General features: G+C 41.9%; 1 protein-coding gene across 1 annotated transcript in view; it reads right to left on the minus strand.

The window, feature by feature from the left end:
* Positions 1-23,084, minus strand: part of prdm10 (PR domain containing 10) — a 38,902-nt gene extending 15,818 nt beyond the window's left edge. The window contains exons 1-10 of the mRNA XM_028809567.2: positions 22,725-23,084; positions 22,382-22,442; positions 19,849-19,955; positions 9,278-9,442; positions 9,029-9,187; positions 8,861-8,920; positions 8,679-8,786; positions 6,790-6,991; positions 6,455-6,696; positions 6,160-6,360 (exon numbers count right to left, since the gene is read on the minus strand). Of these exons, the coding sequence (XP_028665400.1) occupies positions 6,160-6,360; positions 6,455-6,696; positions 6,790-6,991; positions 8,679-8,786; positions 8,861-8,920; positions 9,029-9,187; positions 9,278-9,352 (1,047 nt within the window). The 5' untranslated portion in view covers positions 9,353-9,442; positions 19,849-19,955; positions 22,382-22,442; positions 22,725-23,084. The remainder of the gene's footprint in view (positions 1-6,159; positions 6,361-6,454; positions 6,697-6,789; positions 6,992-8,678; positions 8,787-8,860; positions 8,921-9,028; positions 9,188-9,277; positions 9,443-19,848; positions 19,956-22,381; positions 22,443-22,724) is intronic.
* Between the last annotated feature and the right edge of the window lie 2,133 nt (positions 23,085-25,217).

The raw sequence follows: 25,217 nt of genomic DNA on the forward strand, positions 1-25,217 counted from the left end.
GGCGTCCCGCCCCACAGTCAAATCTCACAATGTATGGAGTCCCGAGACGTCCACAAACCACAGCATAGTCAAACCCACCACGCCTCATGGCTCAAAAGTAAAGGAGCTCAACTGACGTAAATAAGAAATGAGGCAACGCGCTCATAGGTGACGACACAGACACACAAAAAAGACGATTCAGCCCCCCACACCAGAGTGAAACGTGAAAAAAGCAGATAAGAGATTATGAAAGCAGTGCAATTCGAAAGGCTCCAACCAACGATGGCGCGATACACATGCAGAGAAAGGTACAGAATATGAAAGCAGTAAAATCCAAAAGTATTGTAGCGTCCCGGCCAGGTTGAGGGCTGTTTGGTTTTAAGTGACTGTTAGGTCCGATGGAGGGAGGGCGGAGTACAGCTCGGAAGACTGATAGCGGGGTATTGATTGATGCGGTGAGGGGGGGGGCGTTGAAGAGGGTGCTAGAAAGTTGTGTTTGGGGTTAGGAAGTCTGCGATTGTTCAAGTAAAACTTTTGTGACACTTTATCATGTCATTCGCTACAGTATCAAAGAAAAGATAGAAAAGATCAGAAAAGATCGCATTACCGCAAACAAAAGGTGATTAATCATCAGAGCCAGGTGTAACTGAAAAAATAGCAGGACAAATCGAGGTCAGAAATAAAAGGCAAAGTCTTTTCGCATTGGCATCATTCAATGCACAAAACGTGGATTTACACAATAATGGACCATATGCTATGAGAATCTGTGATCCCGGAACAGTTAAAGCAACAAGAAGTTAAATCTCAAAGAATACACAATTCGGTCAGGTGTATATTGATGATCACGGAGAAGCAATGCAAATTTTAACAGGCAAAAAAGAAACGTTATGTAAATATTCCGCAAATAACATTACACACCAGAGGAGATCGCGATATGCCATTTGTATTAAAATATTTATAGTTTACCGTCAGAATAGCATTTGCTATGACAATCGATAAATGACTGGGACAAACATTAGAAAAAGTCAGATTATTTATTAGAGAAACAGAAACAATATTCACTTACGGGCATTGTCACAATGTGTCTCCACAACAAAATTGTTTTTAATGAAGCTTTAAAGTAAAAGTGCAAATAATGAAATTGAAACAATTCCAAAGAAAAAAAAAATGTACATTGTATATCAGATTAACCAAACACGGGGGTTGGCGAGCGAAGCAAGCAGGGGGCGAAGCCCCCTAGTCAGCCAATAATGTGCAGTGCCTAAGTCTTGCAGACACAGATCAGGAACCAGAATGGGGAAAGAATGTGATCTCAGTGATTTTGACTGTGGTGTGATTCTTGATACCAGACAGGCTGGTCAGAATATTTCCTTAATTGATGAACTCTATGGATTTTCATGCACAACAATTACTATAGCGGGGTCCTTAACTATGGTCCTGGAGCACTACTATGGCTACAGTTTTTCCATTCTAACACTTCTTCATTAGTGATCAGTTTCTGGTGCTAATTAACTGCTTTTCTCTTAATTTTAAATTGAGTTGGTTTTTAACACTCGGTCCTCTGAATGGATTTTTAAATTTTTCTTAAATGGCACCAGAACAGAAATGAGATGTGAGCTGAGCTCACAGATGGTCATCTAATTCAGGGCCTCAAACTCTATCCAATTTCACTACAACCAACTTCTTAGTAAGAAGCAGATTCTTGTTGTTAATTAAACCTGTTATTTGATTCCATGCCTCATTGGTGCTCTCACTTTGCCACAGGAGACACTTCTAAAACTGCTGGATTTCTGTTTTTCTAAGAACACTGTCAAAAATTTGTGAACCTGAGCAGATCATCATGAACAGCACCTTCATTTTTCTTTATTTTCAACTACTGCATGATGGACAAAGATCGCTGGCCACGTGTTGGCTTGTTTTGTACCTTGCAGTAAGGAGATTGTAGGTTTGCTGCCCAGGTCTTACCCTGTGTGGAGAGCACTTTGAGTAGTGAGAAAAGCGCTATATAAATGTAAAGAATTATTATTATTATTGTTTGAGGGGAAAAAAGAAACAAATAAGGGGTCTGAGTCTTAAATAGTAATTTGGTGAATATTAAAGCAAAAGTAGTTAATTAGCACGGGTGGCACAGTGGCTGCCTCGCAGTAAGGAGACCCGGGTTCGCTTCCCCTGTGTCTGCGTGGGTTTCCTCCGGGTGCTCCAGTTTCCTCCCACAGTCCAAAGACATGTAGGTTAGGTGCAGTGGCGATCCTAAATTGTTACTAGTGTGTGCTTGTTGTGTGGGTGTGTCCTGCGGTGGGTTACCGCCCTACCTGGGATTGGTTCTTGCCTTGCACCCTGTGTTGGCTGGGATTGGCTCCAGCAGACCCCCTAACACCCTGTGTTAGGATATAGCAGGGTGGATACTGACTGACTAGTTAATTAGCAGCAAAAACATTTCATTAATTAAGAGGATAGAATGAAAACTTACAACAACAGAGCTGCTCTAGAGTGTTTATATATATATAAAAAAAAAAAAAAAAAAAAGCAGCAGTTCTGTGGACGGAAATGCCTTGTTGGCTGGTGACAGAGGTCAGAGGAGAATGACCAGACTGGTTCAAAGTGACAGAAAGGCTACAGTAACTCCTAACCACTCTGCACAACTGTGGTGGGCAGAAAAGCATCTCAGAATGCATAGCACATCAGACCTCGGGGTAGATGGGCTACAACAGCAGACAATCACATTGTGTTGTATTCCTGTCAGCCAAGAACAGACAGTTGTGGCTGTAGTGGGCACAGGCACTCCACAACTGGACACTTGAAGACTGGAAAAAACGTAGCTTTGTCTGAGGAATCTCGAGTTCTGTTGAGGCACACAGATTTGGAACCACTGGCATGAATCCATACACCCAACCTGCCGTGTGTCAACAGACAACACTAGTGGTAGTATAATGGTATGGAGAATGTTTTCTTGGCACACTTTGACCCCGTTAATACCAATCAATCATTACTTGAGTGCCACAACCTATTATTTTAGCACTTTTGCTGACCATGTGCAACCCTTCATGGCCACAATGTACCCATCTTCTAATGCAGGGGTGGCAAACTCCAGTCCTGGAGTGCCACAGTGGCTGCAGGTTTTCACTCTAACCATCTTCTTCATTAGTTTTTGCTGCTAATTAACTTCTTTTGCCTTAATTGTAATTAACTTGATTCAGGCCCCTTAGTTGTTTCTTTTTCTTTAATTAGCTGCCAAACAATAATGAGATACAAAACAAGGTGCCACATGACCAGCTCACCCGTGCCTATCACACAATGTCTGAAAATAAAGAAAGGTGAAGGTCTCAGTAAGGTTGATCTCTCAGGTCCCCAAAACATGTTGACAATGTTCTTAGAAAAAACAGAAAATCAACAGTTATGGAAATATTGCTGCTCTCATTCTGACACAGCAGACAAGCCATAGAATTAAATAATGAGTTTAATTAACAGCAAGAATTGGCTTCTCATCAAGAAACTGGTTGGAGTGAAATTAGTCGGAGTTTGAAGCCCCAATTTAGCTGGTCAACATTTGACTTCATTTAATGAAGAAAATAATTCAGAGCACTGGATCCTTAAAAACAGGGCTATTAAAATGAAGGGAAAAAGAAGTTAATTAGCAGTGAAAACTGGTCACTGATAAAGAAAAGGGTTAGAATGAAAACCTGCAGCCAATGCAGCCCTCCAGGACTAGAATTTGTCACCCCTGTTCTAATGGCTACTTCCAGCATGATAACGCACTATGTCACAAAGCCAAAGTCATCTCAAACTGGTTTCATTAAAAGGATGAGGAGTTCAGTGTCCTTCAGTGGCCTTCCCAGTCACCAAACCCGAATACAACAAAACACCTTTGGGATGGGACAGAACAGGAAAGTGGCAGCATGAACATGCAGCTAACAAATCTGCAGACATTGTGAGATGCAGCCATTTCAACATGGACCAGAATGTTTCCATTGTCTAGTGGAATACCTGCCATGAACAACTGGATCTGTTTTAAAAGCAAAAGGAGACCCGACCCAGTATTAGTATAGTGGTCCTAATAATTTGTTCAGTGAGTGTATACCAAGAACCATTTTAGACTAGACTGTCTAGTTGTATAGCTCTCTTTGTTAAGAGGGGTTGACAGTTGAATTTCATTGTTTTAGAAGCAAACAGTTGCACTTGCTACATTATTTTCAAGTAAATATCAAACCCAATATATAAAGCAGAACATGCATTTGTCCAGATGGCAAATCCACACCTCTGACCCACTCTCTGCCAAATATTTTCAGATTCCCTATTTGTACAGAGGAAGGCCATAGGAGAAAATGCCCCATAGGAAGACGTTTTTGGGAGAAGTAAGTATTTGATCCCCTGCTGAATCTGTAAGTTTGCTCACTTACAAAAGAAATGAATGGTCTCTAATTTTATGGTAGTTTCATTTTAATGAAGAGAGAGAGGGACAGAATATCAAGAATCCAGAAAAAACACATTACATAAAGGTTATAAACGGATTTGCAGGTCATTGAGAGAAATAAGGATTTGATCCCCTACAACCCAGCCAGAATTCTGGCTCCCACAGATTTGCTGTGTGTGATTACAATCAATCAATCACAATCAATCACAGATACTCCTGATCTCAACTCCTTATGTGCATAAAGCACGCCTGTCCACAGAATCAATTTCTTCCATGTCTACGTCTCCACCACAAATGACAAGACCAAATGACAGCCAAAGGAAATCAAGGAAAAGATTGTAGACCTGCACAAGGCTGGAACTGGCTACAAAACCATCTGCAAGAGGCTTGGTGAGAAGGTGTCAACTATTGGTGCGATTATTATTTTACCAGTGAACCTCCAGGCCTGTACATGTGCCTTCCTGAGCAGGTGGACCTGCAAGATTTCAATCCATTACAGCGTAGTGTGTTACCAGTGGTATTCATGGTGACTGTGGTGGTCCCAACTGCCTTCAGATCATTAACAAGCTCCTCCCGTGTAATTTTGGCCTGATCCTTCACCATTCTCCTGATCATCCTCACCCCACACCGAGGGCAGTTGATGGTCATTTTGTATTTATTCCATTTCCGAATAATCACACCAACTGTTGTCACCTTCTCACCAAGCTTCCAGCTGATGACATGCAAATCAATTTAAATTTTTTATGTAATGTGTTTTTTCTGGATTTTTGGTTGATATTCTGTCTCTCTCCATTAAAATGAAACTATCATAAAAATTAGAGAATGTTCATTTCTTTGTTAAGTGAGCAAGCTTACTAATTCAGCAGGGGATCAAACACTTATTTCCCCCACTGTATGCACAGTTGGACCCCACAGTAGGTTTAGTAAATTTCAGAATTCATTTTAGGACCACTCCTGCACTTTCACCCTGGTCAATGCCAGCAGTAATTAAAAAATTAATAAAATAGCCGCTCTGTTACCCTGAATTTTTCATTTCAGAGTATAATCCAATTTTGTCAGTTTTGATCAGTCTAAATTGCAACAGCAAACCTTTTATAAAAATTACATTCTGTGAAGAACTGTAAATTTTAGGGACAGCAACATCACCTTAAGACTGCAGATGTCCATATAGCATTTATTGTAACTTTATCAGAATACATGTATATTGATCACCATTGGTTCCCCGTTCTATTATCTGGGTTAAGATTAATTGAAGAACACCCTTTAACATTCTGTCATTTACAATTGCCAACCTTTATAATTTCCATGGTGCTCAATATACAGTAGATACTACAATAAGGCTACAATAAACTATATTTGTACTTTAAAGTGCAGGTCTGACCAGTTTAAACGCACACACTGAAGTTAGCTGGAATAGTCGTCAAAAACTTTCAACTCCAGTATATGGAGGTCTAAACCTTTAGTGATGGGCTGCTGTCCCAACATACCGATGCCTAATGCTATTACAAATACGAGGCCTACATATCAAAAAAAGTGAGGAACCTGTAGCTTTCACATAAAAAGAAACCAAATTATAAATTCAAAATAGATTAAATGCCTGCAGATGCTACATACCAAGACATGCCATTCTCACTCCTTCATAACACCAGGCATTATCATCAAGAGGCATCCTTCTTCCACATTTTAAAGCCCAATCCCTTTGCAAGCAAAAATGATGGTGAAAGCCTGGGTCAAGCCATTTTTACCAACGGATGCCTGCCCAACTGTACCTTGAGCTCCTGTTTTGGCTCAATGTTCTTGATTGTTGTGTAATAGATCCCCTTTCCATACTGGTAAGCCACCAAGTTCTGTTCCAGATGGTTCTGAGCTGGTCGCACAAACATCATCCAGTTACAGCGGTCCTCATCAGACAGTGAAAACCAAAGCTCATCCCCCTTCCGCCCCTCCTTCCCAGTCTCCTGCAAGCGAACCTGAAATAAAACAAAAATGTAGCACCTTACTAGGGGGGTTTACAGTACTATGATGTTTGATCAAAGTACCACAGCGCAAGATGCTACAACTTGCCTTTAAATGAATGTATCCATCTCCAAGTTCCACCTGCTTCACCAATGGGGCCTCCACTGGGCCAAACTGAGTCCTTTTGGGGATGCGTCTCTTGGAATAGATTCCCTCCACAGATCGGTCAAGAGACAGAATCCCAGGTAGGCTGGCCCGGGCTTTCGAAAGCACAGGTCTATTAGGAATGGGATGCAAAGGGCCATGTTTCAAGCACACCGTGGGGTGGGCATTATTGCAGTCCTCACACCCTATAAAACACCAGAAACAGGAGGATTTTGCCAGTGTTTTTTTTTCATTCAATCAATGACATCAGAGGTCCAATAGCGGAATGATGCTCTTACATAGATCATTTGGAGAAAACGGCCGCAGTGGCCCAGATTCCCACTCGCCAAGATCTGAATCATCGCCCTCCTCCTCATCATCTTCATCATCTTCTCCATCAGTATCCAGAGCAGAGTGTGGCCCCCCCAGCGTCTCCAGTGAATTAGCAGCTGCAACACTTGCAATTGTGGGCATTGGAGTACTAGCGACCGACAGTGCTGCCTGTGGAAAAGAGAAACTTTTAAGTCATAATTGATATAGAAATCAGGCGGACAATCAATAGCTAGAATTTTATTTGTCCTTAGGGGGAAATTTGGCATTTTACGATAGACAGGTAGATATGAACAGCACTATAATAGACACACACACACACACATAGTCTGAATAGGGGGACTGTCCAGAGTGCATCCCATTATTGAGCCTGCCCTTTTAATTAGCTTGTTGATGCAGTAGGCCTCTCTTGAAGTTATGTTATCAGCCCAGAACACCACAGCAAACAGTCATGGCCAACTATTTTGAGAATTACCCAAGTATTGGTTTTCACAAAGTTTGCTGCTTCAGTGTTTTTAGATCTTTTTGTCAGATGTTTTTATGGTATACTGAAGTATGATTATGAGCATTTCATAAGTTTCAAAGGCTTTTATCGACAATGACATTACGTTTATGTAAAGAGACAATATTTGCAGTGTTGGCCCTTCTCTCTTTTTCAAGACCTCTGCAATTCACCCTGACAGGCTGTCAATCAACTTTTGGGCCAAATCCTGACTGAGAGCAGCATATTCTTGCATAATCAATGGTTGGAGTTTGTCAAAATTGAAGGGTTTTTTTTTTTTTTTGTCCACCCACCTCTACAGGATTGACCACAAGTTCTCAATGGGATTAAGGTGTGGGAAGTTTCCTGGCCATGAACCCAAAACTTTGTTTTGTTCCCTGAGCCACTTAGTTATCACTTTTGCCTTATGGCCCGGTGCTCCATCATGCTGGATTGTTCATTGTTGGTCACCAAACTGTTCTTGGATGGTTGGGAGAAGTTGCTCTCGGAGGTGGTTTTGGTCCCATTCTTTATTCATGGCTGTGTTCTTAGGCAAAATTCTGAGTAAGCCCGCTGCCTTGGCTGAGAAGCAAACCCACACATGAATGGACTCAGGATGCTTTACTGTTGGCATGACACAGGACTGTTGGTAGCGCTACTCACCTTTCATTTTTCTCAATCGGAAAGGGATGTTCAGAGAGAATGACTTTCCCCCAGCAGTCCTCAGCAGTCCAATCCCTGTTCCTTTTGCAGAATATCAGTCTGTCCTTGAAGTTTTTTTTTGGCTTCTTTGCTGCCCTTCTTGACACCCACCAGGCCGTCCTCCAAAAGTCTTCGCCTCACTCACACCCGCCTGCCTGCTGCCATTTCTAAGCAAGCTCTGCACTGGCGGAGCCCACAGCTGAATCAACTTTAGGAGACGGTCCTGGCACTTGCTGGACTTTCTTGGGTGCCCTGAAGCCTTCTTCACAACAATTGAACCTCTCTACTGTAACTCGATCAGCATGACAAGAGTGATCTCCAGCCTTGTCCTTGTCAATACTCTCACCTGTGCTGATGAGAGGATCACTGAAATTATGTCATCAGGTCCTTTTGTGGTAGGGATGAAATGCACTGGAAACTGATTTTTTGGGATTAAGTCCATTTTTAAGGTAAAGAGGGACTTTGCAATTAATTGCAATTCATCTGATCACTCTTCAGAACATTCTGGAGTAAAAGCAAATTGCCATCATAAAAACTAGGGCAGCAAACTTTCTGAAAATTAATATTTGTGTCACACAAAAAAAACATTTGGCCACAACTGTAGAGAAAAAAAAAAAAAAATTCACACTAGTCATATCAGAGTAAAACAGCACACAAAATAGACAAAAGACTCACCTGAGCCATGGGCTCTACACCAATGGACTGTTGTGGGTCAGCAACATTGCTTAGCACATGTAGATTGGCAGCCGTCATGTTCTGAGTGCTGGGCAGCAATACTGTTACCTAGGTAAAAGGGAAACATTTTAATACTCTACTTCCATCTATCACCGAGCAACAGAGTGAATAAGTGCACCCACCTGCTGTGTGTTTCCATCTTGTTGAATATAGGCCACCTGTGGCTGGTCTGCAAACACTGCCTATGAGAAGGAGTTTGGGTGGGAGATGGGAGAAAGTGCATCAGAGGGGAGTTGGAGCGCCCAGGCCAGTCAACAACTAGTCACAAGGTTTTTGTTTTTTTTTTTTACCTGTGTTCCATCAGCAGGATGAATGTACACCAATGTGTGCTCTGATGCATCAACTGAAGTGAAGGAGTTCCCATCAGCCGTGTACACCACCTGGGCCTGCTGCCTGTCCTGGTCCTCACTGTACACGATCTGTGCCACAGTAGCACCCTCAAAGTGGACCTATATACCAATGCAGAACATATGTTGTTAAAAGTAGTCAAAGCTGCATTCTCCACCACCAATGTTCTTCTACTAGTATCTTAGGCTCACCTGCGTGGGGTTGCCATGATCATGCTCCGAATGTTGGCTACTCCAGGGCCGCTCCTGCTTGGCAGGCTCCATCATTTGAAGCTCTGAACCCCTCACCCAGTCAGTTCCCTCTGCTTTCTCTTCACCTTTGCCAGCTCACGGAAAGTTTCAGCGCACCGGCATCTCCTGAGGAGTAAATGTGTTTAAGAGTGTGTTGACTGGCAAAATTAAATGCTGCTCACATAATGCTTTCTCTTCACCTTTGCCAGCTCACGGAAAGTTTCAGCGCACCGGCATCTCCTGAGGAGTAAATGTGTTTAAGAGCAAAAAATTAAATTGGTGTGTTGACTGGCAAAATTAAATGCTGCTCACATAATCAGAGATGCCTACATTCTCAAGTATGGAAAAGCAAGGACACTAAGGCAGGGAAGATCAGCCCTATGTAAACGTACGGGCACATATCCAAAATGAACCTGTGCATCACATCGAATGAACTCTGTCTAGGTGTCTACTGTCCAAGCAACTTCATTCCCTAAGCTTTTCTGCAGCACACTGCAAGCATGATGTCCCCACTTCAAGAGCAACATCCCCTCCAGCTAATGTCTGTTCTGCTTCTGTCCCAAGTTTTACTGTAAAAGTGCACAATGGCCAACAGCTTCTTGGTTTGCCAATCAATAGCTGAAGGAAAAAACCAGACATTAGTAATCCTTCAACGCATGCAGAAAACATTAACAGAATGCCAATATTTCAGTAATTAGGAGTTTCTTTCACAGTGTTATACATCATGATAAATGCACATGCCAGTTCAGCTACTGATGCCTACTTATAGGTTCATACACAGGGATATGTTCGACCATGCCCTGCACCAGTTCTTCAGTAATCCCTATAGTGTATTTGTAAATGTGTTACACTAAAGTGGTAAGGAAGATGTGGACTTTCAAACTCTGAGACACTGAAGAGCTGTAGGGAGAAGGGCACCTGATGCCAAAAAAAAAAAAGACCAAAGAAGATGAAGAGCAAAAACATGACAGTGCATTGTGAGAATATATGCAGCAGGTAGGTATAGCATATATTTGGAAGGATGATGGTGTCTGATAGTCGATGAAGGATAGGAACATGTATGTTGAAAGGCTGCCACAATATTTCACTGCGGATATACTGGTAGAAAAACATGTACCCTTGTGCTACTACTGACTGCCATGGTAGGTGGGGAAAGCATACAGCCTCCTCAGTAGTCTGACTGTTTCAAGCAGGCCTGCTGAGAAATATTTTTAATAACTTCGTTTTGAGCGTTGCTGGACTATTTGTCACCAAAACCATTACCGATTGTGCTTATGAAATATAGAATGTTTCACAATCAGAACAAGAGAGGGACAATAATGGCTAATGTGGCAGAACGTAAAAAGTTATGGCTTTGTCAGTAGAGCTGGCTCTGGGCTTTTTGTTGCCCTAAGCAAAGCTGTAAATGGCATCCCTAAGCCTGTGGTAAGACCCCGGCTATGATAAATTTCATGAATGTGGGATTACTGCTGTCTAATATAGTATTATCGATATGTTTGTAATTTGGTAGTATAAATGGATTATAAATTTATATATTCATATTCATGTGTTCTTTTTATCTGAACTACAGGTATAGATTGGTTTTAATGAACAAATTCTTGGTAAATTATGCTAAAACAAACTAGCAGTTTAAAACGTAAATGAATGTAACAATGATTTTCCATTTTAGAACAGAGTATATTTTATTTACAAATGTGCAAAATTAAAAATCTAAGAATATAGCATGATAATGAATAGGTTAACTGCTTGATGGTAGTTTCATTTTACAAAGAAGATAAAAGTTCCTTACAATTTATCCACCTTAATAAAAAGATAACTACCTGGACAGACACATAGACAGTTATGTCTCTCTCATTCCAAGAGATGGCACAACAAACATTTTTAGTAATAAAATGCATTGCATTTGTCATTCCAACAGACAGTGCATCACAAACATCAACGCTGCTTTTACAAATCCCACATCAAATGGCATATAACAACATTTGCAGTGCAACCTGCAATGTGTAGGTCTCCAACGCTGAGGTCTACATTGATTGAATTCTAAATAATCAGACAGGTGGTATAGCTAGTAAAAATATAAATCCTTGAAATTCAAAACTGTTATTTTTTTCTTAAGTTCATAGAAACATTTTCTTCAGGAACCATTGCTGGTGCTTGATTACTCTTTACTGGCAACAATCTATATATACACTCTTGTACACATCTCATGTCCATATCATATATAAACACACACAATCACACATATACATACTGCCACACATGAGCACATGGGAGGCAGTCAATGGGCTTGACTAAATATAAAATGCTGGGTCAGGGGTTGACCGAGTGCACTAACACCTTTTCCCCATCCTCTGCAGATCATCAGAAAGAAATCCTGCCTAAAACCAACACCCAGACTCTACTTTGACTTCAGTCCCTACTTCCACCTACAACCCTTTGGACTGTAAATAAAATATATAATATACAGTATCTCACAGAAGTGAGTACACCCCTCACATTTGTGTAAATATTTTATTACATCTTTTCATGGGATAACACTGAAGATATGACACTTTGATACAAGTGGTCAGTGTACAGCTTGTGTAAGTGTAAATTTGCTGTCCCCTCAAAATAACTCCGCACACAGCCATTAATGTCTAAACCGCTGGCAACAAAAGTGAGTACACACCTAAGTGAAAAATGTCCAAATTGTGCCTAAAGTGTCAATATTTTGTGTGACCACTATTAACTCTCATGGGCATGGAGTTCACTAGAGCTTCACAAGTTGCCACTGGAATCCTCTTCCACTCCTACATGACGACATCACAGAGCTGGTGGATGTTAGAGACCTTGCGCTCCTCCACCTTCCGTTTGAGGATGCCCCACAGATGCTCAATAGGGTTTAGCTCTGAAGAAACGCTTGGCTAGTCCAGAACCTTTACCCTCAGTTTCTTTAGCAAGGCAGTGGTCATCTTGGAGGTGTGTTTGGGGTCATTATCATGTTGGAATACTGCCCTGCGGCCCAGTTTCCAAAGGGAGGGGATCATGCTCTGCTTCAGTATGTCATAGTACATGTTGGCATTCATGGTTCCCTCAATGAACTGTAGCTCCCCAGTGCCGGCAGCACTCATGCAGCCCCAAACCATGACACTCCCACTACCCTGCTTCTGTAGGCAAGACACACTTGTCTTTCTACTCCTCACCTGGTTGCTACCACACATGCTTGACACCATCTGAACCAAATAAGTTTCTCTTGGTCTCATCAGACCACAGGACATGGTTCCAGTAATCCATATCCTTAGTCTGCTTGTCTTCAGCAAACTGTTTGTGGGCTTTCTTGTGCATCATCTTTAGAAGAGGCTTCCTTCTGGGACAACAGCCATGCAGACCAATTTGATGCAATATGCAGCGAATGGTCTGAGCACTGACAGGCTGACCCCCCCAACCCTTCAACCTCTGTAGCAATGCTGGCAGCACTCATACGTCTATTTTCAAAAGACAACCTCTGGATATGACGCTGAGCATGTGTACTCAACTTCTTTGGTCGACCCTGGCGAGGCCTGTTCTGAGTGGAACCTGTCCTGTTAAAACTGCTGTATGGTCTTGGCCACCCTGCTGCAGCTCAGTTTCAGGGTGTTGGCAATCTTCTATAGCCAAGGCCATCTTTATGTAGAACAACAATTCTTTTTTTCAGATCCTCAGAGAGTTCTTTGCCATGAGGTGCCATGTTGAACTTCCAGTGACCAGTATGAGAGAGTGTGAGGGCAACAACACCAAATTTAACACACCTGTTCCCCATTCGCACCTGAGACCTTGTAACACTAACGAGTCACATGACACCGGGGAGGGAAAATGGCTAATTGGGCACAATTTGGACATTTTTCACTTAGGAGTGTACTCACGTTTGTTGCCAGCAGTTTAGACATTAATGGCTGTGTGTCGAGTTATTTTGAGGGGACAGCAAATTTACACTGTTATGCAAGCTGTACACTGACTACTTTACATTGTATCAAAGTGTCATATCTTCAGTGTTGTCCCATGAAAAGATAATAAAATATTTACAAAAATGTGAGGGGTGTACACACTTTTGTGAGATACTGTATATACACACATATACATACATATACTGTAATAGACAACTGGCAGCTCCACCTGGCTGAGACACCCAGAGACTGAAAAGATGGGAGAAGGCAGCTACTTTGGGACACTGCCTCCCCCAAGATGCTAGATGGCAGCTTCCCTGCAGTGTACCAGTGCCCCCAGATTCCCACTGGGCACCATGGGATATGTAGTTTGGCATATCTGCCCTGCTGGGTACCGTGGGTGATGCCAGGGGATGCTGTAGGACATTGGGAGACAAGATTCTCACCTAGCCCGGAAGTACTAGTAGGTCACAAGGACAGACGCCCAAAAGTACTTCTGGGCTGATTAAAAACTTCTCCATCTGACCTGTAAGAAGTTTTGACAGGTCATGTGGACGTAAGACCAGAAGCACTTCCAGGTCAGGCAATATATAAAGGACTGCTGAGAACAGCCTGAGTCGGGAGGAGGTGGACAACACTTACTGGGAGGAAAGGAGGAGGACAGAGAGAAGATTTAAGTTTGTCGTGTATTGTGTTTACTTGCCTGTTTATTTGTGGCTGTGGTGCTTGGAGGGCACTGTCTAAGAAGGAAATAATTAAAAACATAGTGCTTTTACCTTGTGTCCTGCGTGTGTTTGTGTCTGTTGGGTTTAAGGGGCAAAAGTGACCCCTAGCGTCCATAATATATATATCTCACACACACACACACACACACAAACACTCGGTATGGCCAAAAGTTTGCCGACACCTGACCATAACACCTATATAAGCTTGTTGGACATTCCATTTCAAAATAATGGGCATTAATATGGAATGTGCTATCCCTTTGCAGCTAGAACAGGCTCCTTTCCACAGATTTTGAAGTTTGACTGAGGGAGTCTGCTCTCATCTAGCCAAAAAAGCATTTGAGAGGTCAGAGACTATCAGTGGACGTGAAGACCTCTCTTACAATCAGCAATCCAACTCATCCTAAAATTGTTCAGAAGGGTTGTAGAACAGTTTGGTGAAGGACTAAGCAATGCATTAAAATCTTTGTTTTGAGACGAGGAACCCTCCATAAAGGAATCCACAAGAGGCTGTTAACGGAGGCAGATTTAAATTTTAACCAGGCACTTGAGATTTCCATATTAATGGAAACCATAGCTAAAGATGCACTTGAGTGATAAAGCACAGTGAAAACTAGAAGTGTAAACAAAAATGGAAGCAGCAGAGATGATAAAATAAAAAATAGCCATGATATTGCTGTAGACACAGGTCCCATTTTCCCCAGAGAGTGCCAATTCACACTTTAACACAATAAAACACAAAATGCATCACAGTGAAAAGAAAACATTCGAATGTTGTCAGATATGTCTGCATTATCTAGTTTAAGCAGAGGAAACAAGCTGGCAATCTGGCTCACACCGATAAATGGCCATGTGGTAAAAATGGAATTGGACACAGGCTCAGCAGTTTCAGTGATGTCTCAGAATGATTACAAGGTGCTTTTAACTGAACCCTCCTTCCATTCTTCTCAAAACATATTCTACAGTCACAGGCAGCACTACAATAGGCACAAGGTTTTATGCAGAGTATAATGGCCAGAAAGAGGTACAAAATGTACACATCATACAGAATGGAGGTGCACCCATAAAGGTTCACGAGTGGCTAAGAAAACTGAGAATCAGTTGGCGATGTACTCGATGAAGAGTTAAGTTGAAGTTCACGTCTTGAGGTAATATTGCTGGGTGCTTTGGATCATGATGGAGAGCAACTCTGGAGCTGTATAGTGGCAGAGAAAATTTCAGTGTGAACGGAAAATATACAAAACATGCACTTTCAAGTGACTTCTCTCAAATTAAATTTAAAACAGTGAATTGTTCTGTAATTTACGTCAGTCTGTTATAAGATGAATTAGCTTTCAGATTCACTAAAGCTTTTCAATGGGTGATTTTGAAATTTCAAAACTTTCTGCTGTGTGCACTGTTTTAGATATCGCAACAAAAAATGGAACTGTCTAGACCAGGGGTCTCCAACTCCGGTTCTGGAGGACCACTGTGGCTGCAGGTTTTCATTCTAACCCTTTTCTTAATGAGTGACCTATTTTTGCTGCTAATTAACTTCTTTTGTGCTAATTTTAATTGACTTGTTCCTGAAGACTCAGACCCCCTCAATTGTTTCTTTTTCCTTAATTAGCAGCCAAACAATAATGAGATACAAAATGAGCTAAAACAACTGGTATCCAAAGTACAATATCTGAAAATAAAGAAAGATGAAGGTTGATCTGCTCAGGTCCCCAAAATATTTTAACAGTGGTCTTAGAAAGAGAAAATCAACAATTTATGAAATGTCTGCTAATGCACCACGAGAGCAGCAACAAGCCATGGAATTAAAGAATGGGTTTAATTAACAACAAGAATCAGCGCCTCATTAAGCAACTGTTTGGAGTGAAATTGGTTGGAGTTTGAGGCCCTCACTTAGTTTGTCTTCTGTTGGCTCCCTCACTTCACATTTCATTTCTGTTTGGGTGCCATTTAAGGAAAGAAATGAAGCAAATCAGAGGAACGATGAAGAAATTCAGGACAACAAATCTTAAAAAAGCAATTCAATTAAAATGAATTCACAAGAAGTTAATTAGCAGCACACTCTGGGCACTCATTAAAAAAAAAAGGGTTAGAATGAAAACCTGCAGCTACGGTGGTGCTCCAGAACCGGACTTGGCTGTGGCTGTAGGTTTTCATTCTAACCCTTTTCTTAATGATTGACCAGTTTTTGCCGCTAATTCAATTTTTGCATTAATTTTAATTGATGCACATCTTAAGACTAATAAGAAATAAAAGAAGTCAAGTTTTACAAGACTTGGTTCAAAACAAATCAAACCCCACCCACGAGAAAGAGAACTAGGCCAGCAGGGTAAAACTTTAAGCTAGTAAAAATAAATAAACAGATAAATTAATAAATAATTTAAAATAAACAGAGCGGGCGGCACGGTGGCGCAGTGGGTAGCGCTGCTGCCTCGCAGTTGGGAGATCTGGGGACTTGGGTTCGATTCCCGGGTCCTCCCTGCGTGGAGTTTGCATGTTCTCCCCGTGTCTGCGTGGGTTTCCTCCGGGCGCTCCGGTTTCCTCCAACAGTTCAAAGACATGCAGGTTAGGTGGATTGCCGATTCTAAATTGTCCCTAGTGTGTGCTTGGTGTGTGGGTGTGTTTGTCCTGCGGTGGGTTGGCACCCTGCCCGGGATTGTTTCCTGCCTTGTGCCCTGTGTTGGCTGGGATTGGCTCCAGCAGACCCCTGTGACCCTGTGTTCGGATTCAGCGGGTTGGAAAATGGATGGATGGATGGATAAACAGAGCAAAAAAAAGAAAAAAAAAAAAAAAAAAAGAGGGGAGAGAACCTGCTTCCTCAATTTAAATGTTTATTCTAAAATGTTATTGATTTGTTCCTGCCAGGTTTTGAAAAATTTTTGTACAGATCCTTCAAGTGCGAATTTGATTTTTTCCAGTTTCAAATATTATATGACATCAGTTACCTGCTGACTTAAAAGGGAAGAGTTAGGATTCTTCCAGTTGAGCGAGATAAGCCTACATGCCAATAATGTAGTAAAGGCCATTAGTTTGTTTGTCCTTGTCCTTTTGCAAGATTTTCACCTTTTTCCTTTTCTTGCCTTTTATTTATTATACATATAAGTTCATTTAAGCCAGAGGTTTACCGTCCTCCTCTTTGTTATGAGTTTGCCTAGAGCAGGGGTCTCCAACTCCAGACCTGGTGGGCCCTGGTGGCTGCAGGGCTTCATTCTCACCCTTTTCTTAATTAGTGACCAGATTTTGCTATTAATTAACTCTTTACCTTAATTTTAATTGATGCACAACCTAAGGCTCAGGCCCCTTAACTATTTCTTTTTTCCTTAATTAGCAACCAAGAAATATTAAGACACAAAATGTACCAACACATAAAACAACCACCTGCGTCCATCACACAATAACTGAAAATAAAGAAAGGTGAAGGTTTCAGTAATGTTGATCTGCTCAGGTTCACAAAACATTTTGAGAGAACTATTAAAAAAAGACAAATCAACAGTTTTGAAAATGTCTGCCATGGCAGAAGGAGCGCCATGGATTTAAATAACGGGTTTAATTAACAACGGAAATTGGCTTCGAATTAAACTGGTATGAAGTGAAGTTGGACTGGAGTTGGAGACCCCTGGTTCTAGACTAATTTCCTTGAAGTCAATGTGCCAAATTTCAACACAAATCACTGGGAGGCAAGTTGTCTGATGCGAGCAGATGGACAGTGGAATGAATATAGTAGGGCGGCACGGTGGCGCAGTGGGTAGCGCTGCTGCCTCGCAGTTGGGAGATCTGGGGACCTGGGTTCGATTCCCGGGTCCTCCCTGCGTGGAGTTTGCATGTTCTCCCCGTGTCTGCGTGGGTTTCCTCCGGGCGCTCCGGTTTCCTCCCACATTCCAAAGACATGCAGGTTAGGTGGATTGGCGATTCTAAATTGGCCCTAGTGTGTGCTTGGTGTGTGGGTGTGTTTGTGTGTGTCCTGCGGTGGGTTGGCACCCTGCCCGGGATTGTTTCCTGCCTTGTGCCCTGTGTTGGCTGGGATTGGCTCCAGCAGACCCCCGTGACCCTGTGTTCGGATTCAGCGGGTTGGAAAATGGATGGATGGATGGATGAATATAGTAATCGCAATAAGTGTTTTTTCTATTAAATGAAAATGCACCAATAAAGTCTCCATGTTGTATCCTCTGCTAAGAATGAAGGACATTGTTTGACATTTGTCAGGCAGACACTGTTTTTCAAAGTTAGATTTACCTGATGCCTATCAGATGGAAATGGAAGGTGTTTCTGACCATCAATACAGGACATGTGCAAAGGGGAGATGCTGAATATATTGGGAGAAAGATGTTAAGGATAAAGCTGCCAGGCAAAAGGAAAAGAGGAAGGCCTAGGAGAAGGTTTATGGATGTGGTGAGAGAGGATAAAGAGGTGGTGGGTGTAATGTAGCAACATATGGAAAAAGATGATTGGCTGTGGCAACCCCTAATGGGAGAAGCTGAAAGAAAAAGAAGAATTAGAAGAAGAATACAATTAATTTAGCATTATAATGTGCCTGGAGTAACTTCTGTCCTGGCAATTTGACAATGGATCAGGTCCACCAGGGATGCCAGGACCCCAGTGCTACCAGGATGACAATGTTACTGGAACTACTGATGAACATTTAAAAAAAAAAAAAAATCTTACAAGAGTTGTAAAAAGGTTGGAAGGAGATCAGGTCAGGTTGGGAAGCATGCACTGGTACAGCGTGTTGCCGCACCCACCACATGGCAAAACAGCTTAGGATCCTGGATCCTGAAGGCTGATATGCGGTCCAGTCCCACCCCCTTGGAAATGACCATTTATCTCCCACAGATGTTACGTGGGTGTCCGCTTGGCCTGGTTCAGCTGCTTGGGTCCTCAACAATTAGGATCCTGTGAGCCACACTATCCTCAGGGAAGCGCGCCACATGGCCATAGTGCCGTGACACTTCCTCACATTGCAGGTAACATGCCTCATTCGGGACTACATAAGCAACTTGCTTGTTTGAAAACAAAAGTCAAACCAGTGGTACCCAAGGATTCTACAAAGATACACTGTACCAAAGGAAGGAGGGAGAAATGCAAATTCCTGAAAACCCAATGGCATGTATTGGTGGCACAGCACAGAAGCAAAAGGGTTGCACAAAGGTCAGGACAAAATCCAGGCGGATTGAAGGCTCCATAACCACAACGTGCTTCGCAATCAAGATCCTTTCTGGTGTTTCTAAATCATTAAAACAGTTTTTTTTTTTCCTAAGCCTAGCAACCATAGTAAATCCCCTGAATGATTTGGCAAACTTAGTGGAAATGGACCAGGGAATATGACCAGTTCCTTTGTCCCTGGAAATGAATGCTCATATCTGATACAGCACTTACGTACTTTGTGACTCTTCCAGTGAGGCAGCCTTGTGATGCATTCTCTTAAGGCATTCTCAGCAGTGATGTATCATGACATGGAAGATGTTAGCCGGAGGCCAATAGAATTTGCATCATGCTTATTATCTGAAGCTTGAGAATAAATAAATGATGCATCCCTACTAATTTGGTCGTAACATTTTGTGTGGGGTGCCAAAAGATTCAAACAAATATCTGTGTACCTTTGTCACAGACCACTAGCCGCTAACATCAAGTCTGCAGAAGGCTTCCCAGATGCAATGCTGGACTTTGTTTTTAAGTTGAAACATGTACAAGGTTGAATATAAACGTACAGAGTACCGTGCAAATCCAGACTAGAGGATGAAAAGGGTGCATATGAAGAGAAAGGAGCACTGTATATGCTCTCCATCAGCCATACTGTTATGGCAGGCATGGCAGAAACAAAAATGAAACATGACAAAATCCTGTTACAAATGTATGCTGCAACACTGAACACCTAGAAAGCCAAACAGAGTGTATGCTGGCTGCATATTACCTGAGACATGATTAACGTTCTCTGAATGCTGCTTGTACGATGTGGGAGACCATCATAACCACAAAAATCAAGCTCCAGGGTGTTAGAGGAACTTCATAAAGGGCCATCTAGAAGTGATAAAAAATAAAGGCGCTGGTCAGAAGTTGTGTGTGGTGACTGGGTATCGATCAAGACAATTATTGCAGCATTGCACTGCCTGTCAGATAATTCAGAATGAGCCAAAACATGCACCACTTCACCCATGGGAATGGCTTACATCACACCCTGGCAGCGGCTTCATGTTGACCATTAATGGGGATGACATTCCTGGGGTAGTCCGTGCAGGTTCTAAATTTCAGGAACATGAGCTCCACCACCTCTACTCACGCCACTGAAAAACTGAAGAATTGGTTTGACAGAACCACAGTCCTACAACAATTGGTGTCTAGACACTGTTCCACAGAAATAGCATTCAAAATATCACATCTACCCCATGGCACCCCAACAGCTAATGAGCTTGTAGGGAGGTTTATTCAAAGCCTGAAAGGAGCCAGTCAAGCTACAACAAATGAGAGGTTAACCCAACAGCAAAAAGTGGGTGACCTGTTTTATTGCAGATCGAAATGCCATCCACTCTAGCTATGGTGTTCATGGTGCATCCACTTCACTCCAGAGTGGACTGGCTGCAACCAAATTTCACATAAACTATTCAAGCCAGAAAAAAAAAAAAAAAACATTGCCAGAGGGCAAATGACAAAGCTACAAGCAGCTTTGCTTGTGGACAGTCAGTTCTTACCAGGAGTTACAGGGAAGATGAGTAATGGGTTTTCTACAAGATGGATTTTACTCCAGGCGTCATATGGTGACACCGTGTCAATCCATTGATCAAACCAGGGCTAGATACAGCTGAAATCAATTCAGATTATTTTTGTATAATGCTCTTCACTTATGGTGTGCACAGAGTTTTTGTATAATGTTCTTCACTTATGGTGTGCACAGTGTTAATGAACAAGTTCACAGATGCAAACACAAACTTATGAGTACACAAAGACTGATTTGTTTAAAACACACAGGACAACAATGTCCTACTTAAAAGGAATAATTATGACAAAGTTAATTAAAAGGACTCCCTGGAGGTGCTAGCAAAGGGGAGACTGAAGACAAAACTGAGAGCCACTATGAACAATGCTACACACCCTCTCTCTGACACACTGAGGACTTTCAGCCAACGAATCATTCAGCAGATGTGCATCAAGAAATGCTACTGGGCTCCCTTAGAACTGAAATACACTTGTAATTTTCTTCTTTGCTCAGACTAAAGCGTGTGTGTGTTGATTTGCGTATTTACTTCTTTACTTACCTTATTTGTGAATTTATTTATACAGCTTCTGTAAAAAGCCACTTTTCCCCTTGGGGACAAGTAAAGTCAGTTCTATTACAAATACACTACACAGATCTTCATCCACTTTCCATGCATGTTAACCTGGCTTGGCATAATATCCATAATGACATGTTGGCACAAACTGATATGCAGAAGCCACAGTAATCACCTAAGAGTCAGGATATTGAAAAGCCACAACAGCTAGACGTTTGCATCATTAATAATACACTTTCTAGCAGCACAAAGTGGTATTTGTAGTGCTTAAAAAGTTTTGGTCAGTTTTAGCATGAAGGCAAGCAGCCCTTTTCTTATTATATCCCACATAAAAATCACATTAAGAAACTTTGTTTTTTACCTCTAAAACAAAACTGAGTGTCGCGGTGAACACTGCTGCACATCCTCTGACACACTAACACTGACGACTTTCAGCCAATGAATTAATCAGCAGAAATGTGACAAGGAACACTATGGGAGGCTTCCTTTAAACCAACAGTAAAATGTTTGTACAATAACTCACTGAAACTGTGACAGCCATGTCATAACTTTTCTAATTTTCTTGCTTTATAGTCATTCTGGTGTGTGTTCAGACCAAAGTGTGTGTATATTTAACTGTCTACCAATTTATTTATTTAAATAGCCTCTTTGTCTACCAATTTATTTATTTAAATAGCCTCTATAAAAAGAAAAATATCTCCCAGGTGACTTGTAAAGTTCTACCCATACATCATTATGTGTTCAGATATTACTTGTATCCAATGTTGTATATGCCCAGATGTTTTTCTGAATTTCTGTTAAGAATTTTGAGCAACGGAAAGGTTATATTATATATATATTATACCTATGTAAATAAAATGTAATATTACTAAAATTATTATTACACCAACATTAAGGGAATGCCAGAAGATCCTGACCTCAAAACAGAGAGATAGGCCAGGTATTCTCCTTGGACTTGTGCACTTCTCATCTCATTTTCTTATCCACTTTTCCTGGCGAGGGTCGTGGTTGGTGGCAGCAGGCCAAGCAGGTCAGCCCAGACTTCCCTGGCCCCAACTACTGATTCCTAACCCTGCACTGCTCTATTGGGCAAATATTAAGCAGGGTCTGGATAAGTCAACATACAAACATCAAAGCTCACAAACACATAAAAAATAAAATATTACAAAAAAGATCTACCTGATGAGAGAAAAGAAGAAACGCAGCAGTCAATGACTTCCTGCATCCTTAGCAGGTACATCTGCAATTGGAAAAGTGACACAATGTACAGGGGTAATGATGGTGGCACATTAGCCCTCTGGGCATCATCTATGATGCCAAATAAAGGTACATTAGTGGACAGCCAAACACAAATATTCGCACTCAAAAATAATATCATCATAAGCATTAACACAGAACAAATTGTTTACCCTCCCAAGAAAAAAACAGAACCTACAGTGAAACATTCCCACAAACAAGCTTGGCACACCCAATGACAACACTCATAGGGGTCCAGTGAAAAGTAGTTGTATAAGATCCTCACCTCACCTATGTCCTGTCACAAATGGGACAAACTTCAAGTATTCAAAGGTTTTTCTAGTGTAATTAGGACTGACCCATTTTTAGTATGAAAAGGTGATACTGCCATAAATTAAAAAGTAAACAATAAAAGAGCATTTAGATTTAAGCAGGGTAACTCCAATAGGGCACACGTAATAGTTAATTTCTTTTTCAAAGTGTATACTAGATTTTATGCTGATGGACATTTTTGCTATTGATGTCAGGTATTAAGCTGTGATCCTACCCGCCCAAGTTACCTGACGTTGTGCATTCCAGTCACTGATAAGGAAGTTTAGGGGAATGCATCACAAGTCAGCAATTGCTGCGTATTTAAATGGTGATGGACTGGCTTAGTGGCTTCCATGGCACACGAAAGTTCTTTACGTTTACAATGTAAAAAAATAAATGTAATGGGTTATATTTGCAGTTTGTTGAGGGACTTGTGGCAGTGTAAGACTTGTTGTTGAACAACACGCTCATCGGGATAATCGAACTAATGCCATCAAAGTAGGGTAAAGGCGCCGAACCGGGGCACATCTGACAAGGGTGTGATGGGACACGGGCAACACAACATCAGAATGTCCTTCTCTCGTCACACTTTTTGTAATGAATGTAGCTAGTAAAAGACGACGAAATGCCTGAAACTCAACGACACGCACAGACCAAAGAGGGGTGGGAGATCCTCGCAATTCAAGCCCCACACGATAGATGCCCTCCAAGCGGACGGGACGGTCAGTCTAATTATTCGGCGGGGGTTTAAGGAGTCTGCCACCGGTACACGGGCCTTGGCCTACGCGGCAAAATACAGTAAAATGAGATCCGACGAGCAAGCTTAAGTGTCAAGGTAAATAACTGCACGGGTGCTGGCTACAGGCCACAAGACCGCTGCCCGGGTATCTCTTAGCCTCCCTTGGCCCCCCCCATATTGACCCCCGAGGTTCTGAGTTCCAGCCGGACCGTACCACAAAAAACATAACAAAAGTGTAGAAAGCCAGTCGAAGCGGAATGATGAGCGGGTGCCACGAAGAACCGCCTGACACGGCTGAAGATACCATGGCGAGAACCCTCGCTTTGCTGGGCCGGCATGAAAACGTACAACAGGCGCGACCCGCGGCCTCGACCACCACCCCTATCGACAGCTCGCATTGCGCTAAGCCCAGACCCTGCCGCAGAACCGCTCGCCATTTTGGGTGGGACTACAACAACAACCCGGAGCGAAAATACAATTATTGTGTCGGAGCAAAAGGCCATATACCGCCTCGGCAGTACAAGTCCTACTCACAAAAAGTGACGCTAGCGACGTCCTTTCAGTCTTGGATCCACAATCTTTCTTCAAATTTGCTATTTTAATGAAAAATTGGAAGTGGTCCTCACCTCAGAATGGTAGTTGCAGAAACGGCTGCATTGCATATATTAACATAATCTGCCTGGCAACGCTTGGAAATTCTGGCGCTGATTGGCGAATAATGTGCTTACCTCCAAGGTTTGATTTAGGTACAGTAAACAGCCTTTCCAGTAATCTTGCCAATTCTTTGTATAATAATGTTTATTTTTATTATGAAATAATGCACACGTTCTCCACTTTTTAGTTATCGTATCGTTAAATGCACAGCTATTTAAATTAGCTATTTGGGGATATAGCCAATCATTTTTCACGTATTTGCCCTTCCATCCAATGAGAAAAAAGCTAAAAGACGCTCTCTGAGACTATTAACCGGTGGCTCTTGTATTAAGTTTAGCGACCACTACTGGCGAATGATGGAAATGTTCTGGAATAGTCTTCGAGGCAAGCCGAACTGAGAGTGAAATGCACATGCGTAGTTCCGAGTGCCCATTAGAGCGCACTTCAGATTTTCTTGCATTCACGAATGTGTAGATCACGAGTTGAAACTCGTCATAGTGCCCTGTACACCTTTCCTATTAATACATTTCAACAACAGACTGATCATTTACACATTAACTTTGTCGGGTTACAGTTTCTGTATAGGCTGGGCGTTTTTAAAGTATACAGGGTTCAATTCTGCCTTCTCTTAAATACTGTGTCGATTCCCTGTGGATTTGTGTGGTCCTGTAATCAAAATGATTTAAATGTCTTTATAAAGGCTGAGCCATCAACACGATGAGAAAATGAAATAATTATCACCTTAATTATTATTATTACCTTGCTAGTACCAGTTTGGACCCCCTTTTGCATTCAGAACGGCTGTCATTCATTGTGGCATCGATTCAACAAAGTGCTGGAAACACTCCTCAGGAATTTTGGTCCATATTGACATGATAGCATCACATAGTTGCAGCAGATTTGTCAGCTACACATCCATGATGCGAATCTCTCGTTCCACCACATCCCAAATGTGCTCTATTGGATTGAGATCTGGTGACTGCGGAGGCCATTTGAGTGCAGTGAACTCATTGTCATGTTCAAGAGACCAGTTTGAGATGATCTGAGCTTTGTGGCATGGTGTGTTATCCTGCT

This window comes from Erpetoichthys calabaricus, chromosome 9, assembly GCF_900747795.2.
Source record: "Erpetoichthys calabaricus chromosome 9, fErpCal1.3, whole genome shotgun sequence".
NCBI classification, from domain to species: domain Eukaryota; kingdom Metazoa; phylum Chordata; class Cladistia; order Polypteriformes; family Polypteridae; genus Erpetoichthys; species Erpetoichthys calabaricus.